Source organism: Ctenopharyngodon idella, chromosome 19 (assembly GCF_019924925.1).
Source record: "Ctenopharyngodon idella isolate HZGC_01 chromosome 19, HZGC01, whole genome shotgun sequence".
Taxonomy (NCBI): domain Eukaryota; kingdom Metazoa; phylum Chordata; class Actinopteri; order Cypriniformes; family Xenocyprididae; genus Ctenopharyngodon; species Ctenopharyngodon idella.
Window position 1 is genome coordinate 17,655,544 of NC_067238.1, and position 11,120 is coordinate 17,666,663.

The window sequence follows — 11,120 nt, forward strand, 5'->3', positions numbered from 1 at the left end:
TTTCTGGCGTTGCTTGGTAACCTTTTAAAGCGTCCATTCAGATGACCTAATTAATATTCTTAAGTCTCGCCGTCACTGAAACAGGATTTGCTAATTCGCCGACTGACTTAGCGCCCGGCTTTTCGGCCAATCAGGTAGGACTACAAGCCGAACGTCACTTTACGTAATTAATATTAATATGAATTCGTAAAAAACTGACCAAGAGCAGAAATAAACATTTGTTGGACTAAAAATCCAAATCCTCTCCACAATATCTCACGAACATTATAAAGTATATCTAAAATATGATTTTTAATTGGAGTAAGACGAATGAAGATCCATTGATAGAGACTAACATTGTATTTGTACATACTCTTGACCAGAGCCGTTAAATATGTTTATAAATATAAATATGTTTAAATATGTTTTACAACGGCTCTGCTCTTGACTAGACACGTATTCAAACTCTAGTCAAGTCAATTTTAAAGCTAAAGCGCCACCTAGTGTCTATTTTTGTGTCTAAAGACCATCTTACTGCTATAAAATAAAAAAAGATTTTACTCTTACAACCATAATGATTAATAATTATATTCTTTTGATTTTCTTACAGCACCATGGTATTATGACTATGGGAATAAAACATTACCATGGTATATTTTATAATATATATTTGAGTATATATAATATTAATATCTGATGTTATCCATAATTTTTGTAAGTGAAAGCTGAATTAATGTAATTAATTAAAATCTTCAAAAATAAGATTTCATTGCAGGCAAAAGTAGAAACACTAAACGAAGCAGTAAACAAGTAATAAAAGTTCAGAAAGCTTTATCTATTCATATTACAAGAAAAAATTTAAAAAATATTATCAGTGAATAACAGATCATTTTATTTGGATTCTCAACAATGAATAGTTAAATTATTCTCTTACAAAAACGGTTCATTCAAACTTTCCAGCTTGTTTTCTTGTAGGTCTACAACATCAAAATGATAAAACAATCATTATTAAAAAAATAAAAGTCACGAGTTTGTTTATACATAATATAAACACATCAAAATACCAATTCTTAAAACATAAAACCAACATAAAATACATATTAGGCTCCCAAAAGGGAAAATCACCAAAATGCAGAAGGTAAAGCTATTTCCTAAAAATGGAAGTTCTTCTGCGACGTGGATATCTGATCTGAGATCAGGGAACATCAGCCGCCCTGGAAGCTGTAAGGAGTGTGTTACAGCTCACAAGATCTAAATAATTTGGCAAAAAAGCTGAGCGTAAAGACAAAAGCAGCCTCATCTCAACAAAAAATGTTTAAACCTGATCGGTCTGATTTGAGCGACACAAACTCTTGACCTCTGTATCTGCACTAAAGACACAAAGCATAATCAGTTCAACATGTAATGCAACTAACGTCTCTGTACAATAACGACTGGTTTCCAGTGGTTCTATATGTCACATCCTTCCATCGGCCGAGGATGAGGATGAAGACGCTGAATTCATGTCCTCCTCGTTGGCGCCACACGTGTCCACCAGACAGATCAGGCAGCTGGTGACAGGAAAAGCGCGGACTTTACTAGACACCACCCATTTGTCCGTCTCTGTGTAATACTCCATGATGTGGCCCAGACGGCCGACCCCCTGAAACCCGGCCAGCACGTAGATGACAGAGCCCACGGCCGCACACTTAACCGTCACGCCCCTCCACGGCATCGGAGACGCCATCTTCCACTCATTACTGCCGATCTCGTAGTACTCCACCGAGTCCAGACCACCTGAGAGGAAACACGGCCATTACAGATCACAAACATACTGCGCTGACCTCTGCTGGCAGCCTCATAATGCCATTATACTTCACCAGATTGATGTGATTAAGCTCATAATCGTGGCAATCATAATCGTAGTATAACGTGGTGATTTTAATACCAATAAACAGGCATGTAAACACTTTATTTCACTTGTGCATTTGTGGGGTGCTGAAGAAACTGAGCTTGTGTTGATAATGTTGCACTAATGCTGTCAAACGATTAATTGCGATTAATCGCATCCAAAAAAAAAGTTTGTGTTGACATAATGTGTGTGTACTGTGTATTTTTATTATGTATACATAAATACACACACAGGCATGTATAAATTTAACAAAAATGTATTATATGTATATATAAAATATTTATATATATATATATATATATATATATAAAATATATCGCATATTTCACATATTTTCGGATGCGATTAATCGCAATTAATCGTTTGACAGCATGTTGCACAACACAAATATAATTCAGTATATTGATGGTTGAAAAATAATCGTGTCACCCCAAAAAATTACTGAATATACAATTATATGTTTTATTATATTATTATAATATTTATATAATTATATATTAGTGCTTATATATTTATATATTATATTATATTATATATAATTATATGCTAGTGCTGTCAAAATGATTAATTGTGATTAATTGCATCTAACAGAGGTCTGTAAATATATATATATATATATATATATATATATATATATATATAAACTTTTATATTAGTCATGATTAATCGTTTTTACAGCACTAATATATATACAAAGACTACATTAATTCACTTTAAAATAATAGATTAAAAAATTCAAATAAAGTGAAAAGTCAAATAAAAATATTACTACTTACTTATATTACTAATATTACTATTACTACTAAAATAAAAAATAAAATAAAATAAAATAAACAGTGGTTTAGGTAAAAAAAAAAAAAAAGTACGGAATTGTAAATATAAAATATTATACAATTAAATTTAAATAAATTTTTTTCTACTTATTATGTACTCAAGGTTTCTTGGTTTCTGTAATTTAGGTAACTCTGTTACTCTGTAACATCTGTAACTCTAGATTACCTTTTTACTAATCTAGTATTTTAAAATGAAAATACTAATAATGGCATTGTATTCTATGAATATCGTTGGATAAATTCTCTAGGGAAAAAGTCACTTTGAATAAAAGCAAATGCTGAATGAATCCATGTAAATTGTAAATCAAATGTAAAATGATAATGTCATTGTAATATTTGCATATTGAATTCTGATTGGTCTTTCTTGTAATCATTTATTCCACTGAAGACAGAGTCGTAAAACAGACCCGTGCTACACATCATGGCAACGGCAAAGACCTAAACATGTCTAAACCAGCACTGCTACTTCCTTCAAGAAATCAAAATCTTGTAGAAAACAATGTGTTATTTTGTCTGTCACAGCAGATGCTTGTGCCTGATTAGAAATCATCATCATCCCAGGACTAGCAGGAAGATTAATACATTAAAATAAACCAAATGCTGGCAGGAGAAGTAAACTTATGAACATAAAGACATACCCAGTGTGTTCTGCCCACCGACGGCGTATATTCTTGAGTTCACCACCACCAGGCCGTGATTCTTCCGGGCCTCACGCATCCCACAGAGAACCCTCCACCTGAAACCACACAACACACACTCTTAAAGAGACAGACACCTGAATCTGGGTCGTTTCTTCAGAAGACGCAGATCAGGGGATTCACCAACTCTTCTGTGAGCTGATCCCCTTTAACCCTCCTACTGCATCAAATCGATACATAAAAAATTATTTAAAAATAGATTTTAGTACAGGAAAATTTTTTTGGCAAATGGATAAAGACTAATAAAATACACATCATTTTTTCAGATTTTTTAAAATTATTTTTTAAGAGATATAACCATTTAAACTAAATTGTTACACATTTTGCATTCAAAATATTTCCATCCGAGATTTTAAGTTAATATTTCAATAACTTAACAACACATTTGCATGTTCACGGATCACATGGCATGCATTTAAACAAATAAAATATTTCATCTTTTTAAAAAAAGATTGTTTTTATTTTACAATTATTTATTTATTTAAATAGTACATTTCTATGATTTAATTATTAGCTTTTTATCAACTCACGAACCTCAGTTTGGGAAACCCTGACTTAGAATATACTTTTATTATACTTTTATATACTTTAAAAGCACTTTCTTAGTTCTTGACAGCCCATTTATAGAAAAGAATAAAAAAGAGCAAAAGTACATCATGACATGATGGTGACTAAATGATGCAGTGTTGTTTTTGTTAACTTAAAATGATTAAAAATCGTTTTTAATTAATTAAAATAAATTTGAAATTAAATTAAATATAAATATTAAATGAAAAACATACATTTAAAAACTTTTAACTGCAATAAATAAGTTTAAAGAAAGTGCTAAAATAACTTAATCTTACTAAACAAACTAAAAATAATATAAATGAATGCTAAATAGAAATATAAAAAACAAAATGACAAAAGCGCATAACAAAACTACTAAAACTTACAATTAAAATGAAAACTGAAAATATAAACATAAAAGCGACTTCAAAATATTCATAAATACTTTAATAGTACATAAATAACACAAAAATAACGCAGTAGAGTTGAGAATTCACATTTTTAGGTGAACTATCCCTTTAAAACTGTCATTAAAAGGTTATTTCACCCAAAAATTCAGTCATTAATTACTCACCCTCGTGTCGTTCCACACCCGTAAGACCTTTGTTTATCTTCAGAACACAAATTAAGATCTTTTTGATGAAATCCAAGACCTTTTTGTTTTGTTTTTGCGCACAAAAAGTATTCTCGTCTCTTCATAACATTAAGTTTGAACCACTGCAGTCACGTCGACTGTTTTAATGATGTCTTTAGTACTTTTCTGGACCTTGAAAGTGTTGATTATATTGCTGTCTATGGACGAGTCATATACCTCTCAGATTTCATCAAAAATTTGTGTTCTGAATATGAACGAAGGTCTTACGGGTGTGGAACAACATGAGGGTGAGTAATTAATGACAGAATTTTCATTTTTGGGTGAACTAACCCTTTAACACTCTCATTAAGGTGAGGTGTCATAAATCCCAGCATACGCACTCTTCAGTGTTGGGGTCGTAGACCTCGCAGTCGTTGAGGACCCTGCCGGATACGTTGTTTCCCAGACTCCCTCCGCAGACGTAAATGAGCCCGTTGGCCTCGACTGAACCGTGACTGCAGCGCGGCATCAGCATGTTGGGCTTCGTCTGCCATGTCTCTGTGCGCGTGTCATAGCACTCAAACAGATTCAGAGCTGAACTTCCTGTCAACATGATAAAGATTCACTTTTCATTTTCTCTTCATAAAACCCTCAAATCCAAACCCATGGGACAGTCTGGATGAACTCACCCACTTCCGAGCCTCCGGAGGTGTAGATCTTTCCTTTAGAGGCGCAGGCGGCCAGGCTGTCCCGTGGATTTGGCGGCCCGAGTTTGGAGTACCAGCTGTCCTTCACCACGTTGTAGCAGTCCATCCGTTTGATGGGGAAAAGCTGAGAGCCACCCAGGATGTACACCACATTGTCCCAGAACACGGATGTGGCATCCCGCCGCTTCTCAAAGGGGCAGCGAATGTCCGTCCAACTGTGATCCTGAAACACAGACAACACTCAGTGACGCAGGATAAGGATTTTTAAAAATAACTTTATAGAGACTCTGATTATATGAACCAAAACATTTATATTCTTTACAATTTTCATGACTTTATGATTTTTATTTTATTATTTTAATACTTTTATTGGGGAAGAAAAACCCTCCATAGTCATTGATCTCAGTCCCAGTGGTTTGTGATTGCAGGATAAGGTTTTTTTAAGGATCTTTTTGTAGAGGCTTTGTTTACATAAAATGAAAAAAAATTATTTATTTATTTATTATTTTCATGACTATGGTTTTATTTATTTTATTATTTTAACATTTTATTGCAAAAACACTAATTATAAAACAATAATTATATAAATAAAATATTTTTAAAAATAATTTTATAGAGACATAAATTACATAAAATGGAAAATTGGTTTTATTTATCAAAGATTTTTTTTATTTTATTTCACCATTTTAACATATTTATTGAAAAAACAAACAGGTTCATGGTTGTGGATGTATTATTCTATTATTTTATTGTAAAAAAAAAAAAAAAAAAAAATTATTAAAAAAATATATATTTAATAAATAATTCTAGTATTTCCATGGCTGTGGATTTCAATCCCAGTGGTTTATGTTGCAGGATAAGGATTTTGTAAAATCATTTTATAGACATTTAAAAATATATATATTTATTAAAGACTTTTACATTTTCATGTCTTAATGATTTTATTAACAATTTATGATTTTATTAACAAAATAATTAATTTTATTATTGTATTCCTAATTGCAAAATAAAAAACTTAGAATAAAAAATAAAATTTCTAAATAAAATATTTCCAGTTTTCCGTGGCTGTGGCTCTCAATCCCAGTGGTGTATAATTTCAGGATAAGGATTTTTTTTTTCTTAAATAATTTGATAGAGGCTTAGACTGCATGAAGTGTAACCTTTTTACATTTTCATGATTTTACGATTTTATTTAGTTTTTTTTTTTAATCATTTTATAGAGACTTGGATTACAAAAAGTGAAAAATGTATATTTATTAAATATTATATTAATGTTTTTTAATTCATTTAGTTTTTATTGCAAAAAAAAAAAAAAAAAAAATTACATAAAATATTTCCTGTTTTTCTACGATCTGCCAGTCTTGTTGGCATGATAAAGCAGTTCCTCTGATTATTGTGAGCGTTACCTTCGGGTTAAAGTAACGGCAGGACTGCGGCTGCGAGCCTCCGAACAGAGCGATGCGGTAGTCGTGTTTCTTGCGACGGGGTCGACTGCTCTCGCCCAGCTCCTCGCGGTCCTCTGGAGACAGCAGATGATAACGCATCCCACCTGAGAACACACACACACACACACACACACACACACACCATCAACTCGAATCTGAAGAATTACTTGTGAGAGAAGATCATCTAGGACTACATTTAGATGATGAAAACAAGGAATAATTACACATAAATATTTATACAAAAATATTAAAGATTATATGAAATTATTTTAATATGATCATTGAATATAATATTATTATTTTAATTTTTGTAATCAAAAATTTTATATAATTACATTTTTAGATGAAATCCACAGAAATCAAGTAAAAACTTAATAAAAATAATAATACGTCAAAATAAACTAAAAAACAGATAAAACAAAAAAAGAACATTTCAATAATTAATATTAATAATTAATATATAATAAAGTGTTGGTAACTCACAGATGACCATTTTCAGGCACTCTGGGTTGTCCTGGATCAGCGGTTCGGCTTGAACGGTCTTACTGAGGAAGTTTTTGGAGACGAGGGGGAATCGCACCTTCCCCAGAATGTCTACGATGTACTGCTGTCGATTCAACACGTCGTACTTCAGCCACCGCACCGCTGCGTCGTATATCTGTACGATCACACATCAACATGTAACTCATGCCAGTAAACACGGCTCATTTCCCAGCCGTCCCGCGTGCTCTGACCTGATCTTCGGCTCGGACGGTCAGCGTGTCCTGCTGGAGCAGGTGTGTCACCTGTTTAACGTCCAGCTGCAGAAACTCGTCCATCTTATAGACGTCTGTGAAGTGCTGGTGGATGAAATCATCTGCCGACACCTTCAGCTCGGGACAGTTCAGACACTCGGCCAATGCGCTGATGCCTTAAGGAAAACAACCAATCACAACAGCAGTTATATCTGCTGTATGAAGAGGCACAATACTTCACTGACCATTTCATTTTCTACCATTGTTAGCATTTTTAAATGTAAGTTATAATGTGTCCAATTCTGTTTCACCTGAAGCTTGTCAAATTTTAGATTAAAGCTTTAATGTGAACACTGATTTTAAAACACACATGTACAACATTTTTTATAATATCAGATTTATAATATCAGCAATAATAACCTACAGAAATATATAAATTACCTTTATATATAAAGGTAGGGTTATACAAATAATATATAAATTACCTGCAAATAAACGAAATTAAATACACATGAAAATAAAAATAGAAATTAAATAGTAATATATGTAAAAAGTTTTACAATTAAATGAAGCAGACATAAATTTACCTATTATATATTTTTTGTAAGTTTATTGTAAGATTAAGAAATTATTTGTATCAATTTCTATGTAAATTATGTAAACATTTATAATTAATAGATATAAATATTTAAAATATTTTATTATTTAAATATGTAAAAAAAAAATATTCTTTTTTAACTAAAGTACATTTAAATGGACCTATTTTTTTAATAATTACAAGAAATTATCTTGTAATTAATACAAATAAAATAGAAAAAAAGGAAATAGAAATTAAATAAACATGAAAATAAAATTTCAAGACATAATGTCTGATATAATATCAGATTTATAATATATAATAAATTTCAACACAAATTAATAAAAAATAATTAATAAATATAAATATTTAAAATATTTTAAAAATATGTAAAAAGTTTATTTCATTAAATAAAGTAAACATAAATTTACCTTACCTTAAATAAACATAAATTTACCTTAATTTATCTTTTTTCAGTTTTTATAATTACAAGTAATTATCTTGTAATTAATACAAATAAAATAGAAAAAAAGGAAATAGAAATTAAATAAACATGAAAATAAAAATAATTTCAAGACAAACGTAAAACAAATGTATAAATATAAATATTTAAAAAAATATTTTATTATTTAAAAATATGTAAAAAGTTGTTTAAAATTATACAATACAATACAATACAATTGAAGTAAACATAAATGTACCTTATGTACTTATGTACATTATTTTTAGTAAATTTTATGCATTTTATAAACATTTTAAGTATGTAAAGATATCGCAGACGACGCATATGTTAGATATGCCATATTTGATTATATGATGCATATGTCAGATCTCATAATATATGACGCATATATCAGGTATGTCAGATATAATTGCAGATTTATAATATCAGCAATAATAACTCACAGAAACATATAATTATCTTGTGATTAATTAAATAGACATGAGAATAAAAATAAACTTGAAGACAGTGACTGGCAGAAGTTTTCCACAGAAAAGATGGTGGCATCTCACCCAGACAGTTGGTGGCGTCCACCTGCTCCTTCAGGAAGTCCACACACATCTTCTTCACCGGTTCAATCTGGTACTGGTTAGCAGCGTTCAGCAGAGACTGAACATTATTACTGTTCACTGAGATTCTGAGATCACATCACAACACAAACAGCATGTTTAGAGAGCAGTTGCTCATATAAATGCGTGTGTAAGATATGCGTTAGGAACTGCTACTGTCTCACCGTGCCGTGTAGACAAACTCCACCAGCAGCTCGATGATCTCTGGTTCTGCTCCTCCAAGCTCCACCTCATGATTCGTGGCCTCCATCATACTAGCTGCACATGCAAAAGCATCAGGATTACATGCTTCTGTGAGCAACTGGAAACATCTGTTTGATAAGCTAAACCAGCTGGTTCTCCAGTCATATCTGTGATTGCAGCGGTGTGTCGTAACGGGTCATAAAGTGTTTCTTACATGTGAACATGAGGTTGAAGAAGTGGCTCGCGGCCGCCAGCACTACTCTGTGTGCCAGGATGTGCTTCCCATCCACCACCAGGATGACATCACAGAGGATCCCCTAAACACAGGTCAAAGGTCACACAGTGCATTAGAGACAATAAACGCACAGGCATGCGTAGATATTGCTTTAAATTATGATTTTGATTTTTTTTTTTTAAATTGTCCAAACAATTTATCTTATTACCACAATCATTCTGTACTGATTCTATGTTCTCGTTATTACACTAAAAATTAATAAAAAGAATAAATGAATATGTAAAATATTTTAGCATTTAAAAATGTATAAGAAGTAAACATAACATATTTATATGTATGTGTGTATATATAATATAAATGAATAGGTATGTAAAATAATTTATCATTTAAAAATATGTAAAAAAGTAAACATTATATATTTATATGTATGTGTGTGTGTGTATATATATATATATGAATATATCAGACATATCAGATTTATAATATCAGCAATGACCCACAGAAAATAGAAGAAAAAAAAATAGAAAGGCAAGAAAATAAAAATTAACTTCAAGACAAATGAATAAAAAGAAATAAAAAATATTTAAAATATTCCATTATTTTAAAAAAATATATATGATAAAAATTAAATAAAGTAAAAATAAATGTAGCTATTATCTATTTTCAGTTTATGGTAAGACATTACTTTTAAATTGTATGTAAAGTATGTAAAGATATCGCAGATGATGCGCTTGTTAGATATATCAGATTACATGATGCATATGTAAGATCTTATAATATATGACGCATTTATATGATGAACATATCACATACGTCAGTTTATGTCATGCACATGTCAGAAACTTCGATGAAAATCCGATGATATTTACCTGTTTCCTCAAGTTATTCATCACTCCCATGATATTGGACAATAATCTGTACTCCTCTTTGGATGCAATCTTCTTCTCGTTTTTCTTTTTGGGTCCTAGTGTCTTCTCGCATGATGTGGAGGCCATGCTCAACATGCTTATGTATATGATTAAAACGTTTATCTAATAAACACACAAAGCCTTTCCGTACGTCTCTGTATGTAAATATGAAAGATAGGAATGACGTGAAGGAAGTGACAGGATTTCACGATGGCCGCCTTCGAAAGGATGTAATAAAAGTCCCTTTCAATTTTAAAGTCAAAAAATGACTATAAATAAATGGCTCTTTTAATCTCCAAACAGAAGTTTTTCAAGAGTATTTTAAGTACACTATTAGTTTTTTGAGAAAAGTTTATTTAATAAGGGGGATACTGTTGGAGATTCTCAGTGACTTGAATGATGGGAAGAGTATGTCAATATGGCTGCGTGTCAAAATAAAAGTCCCACTTTAGGTTCGACCTCAACAGCAAATATATAAACTGATCTTTCAGTGATCAACAGTTTTTTTGTTTGTTGGTTTGTTTGTTTGTTATTTTTGAGTACATATGTATTGATCTTTTGGAAAATGGGTTATTATATGAATAGTGATTACAGATCTGATCTAAATACATGTTATTTTTATTATATAAATTGTTTTGTTTTCTTTTAATAGTTTTTAAACACTTTTTACACAGGTTTAAATTTAATAAGAGCAAGATGTGTTTTTTAAAGTATTAAAAGCACCAGTTCACTATAT

The 11,120-nt window shown here is 31.1% G+C and overlaps 1 protein-coding gene across 1 annotated transcript; it reads right to left on the reverse strand.

Annotated features, from left to right (window-relative positions):
• Positions 1–847: 847 nt before the first annotated feature.
• klhl7 (kelch-like family member 7) lies at positions 848–10,597 on the reverse strand. Its single transcript, XM_051873472.1, has 11 exons — positions 10,346–10,597; positions 9,456–9,558; positions 9,223–9,316; positions 9,002–9,126; positions 7,411–7,586; positions 7,160–7,334; positions 6,638–6,780; positions 5,214–5,454; positions 4,926–5,127; positions 3,342–3,439; positions 848–1,755 (listed from the first exon to the last, which is right to left on the reverse strand). The coding sequence occupies exons 1-11, from the start codon at positions 10,478–10,480 to the stop codon at positions 1,436–1,438; spliced, it is 1,812 nt and encodes a 603-aa protein (XP_051729432.1). The 5' UTR covers positions 10,481–10,597; the 3' UTR covers positions 848–1,435.
• Positions 10,598–11,120: the final 523 nt, after the last annotated feature.

What these genes read in the sequence shown, in the direction of transcription:
- klhl7 (XM_051873472.1), bottom strand. Translation starts at nt 10,480, where the DNA reads ATGTTGAGCATGGCCTCCACATCATGCGAGAAGACACTAGGACCCAAA. An exon ending in GGACGCCACCAACTGTCTGG is followed by an intron (nt 7,587 to 9,001) that starts GTGAGATGCCAC and finishes GTTTTCCTTAAG; the next exon opens with GCATCAGCGCATTGGCCGAG. An exon ending in GCCGTTACTTTAACCCGAAG is followed by an intron (nt 5,455 to 6,637) that starts GTAACGCTCACA and finishes TCTGTGTTTCAG; the next exon opens with GATCACAGTTGGACGGACAT.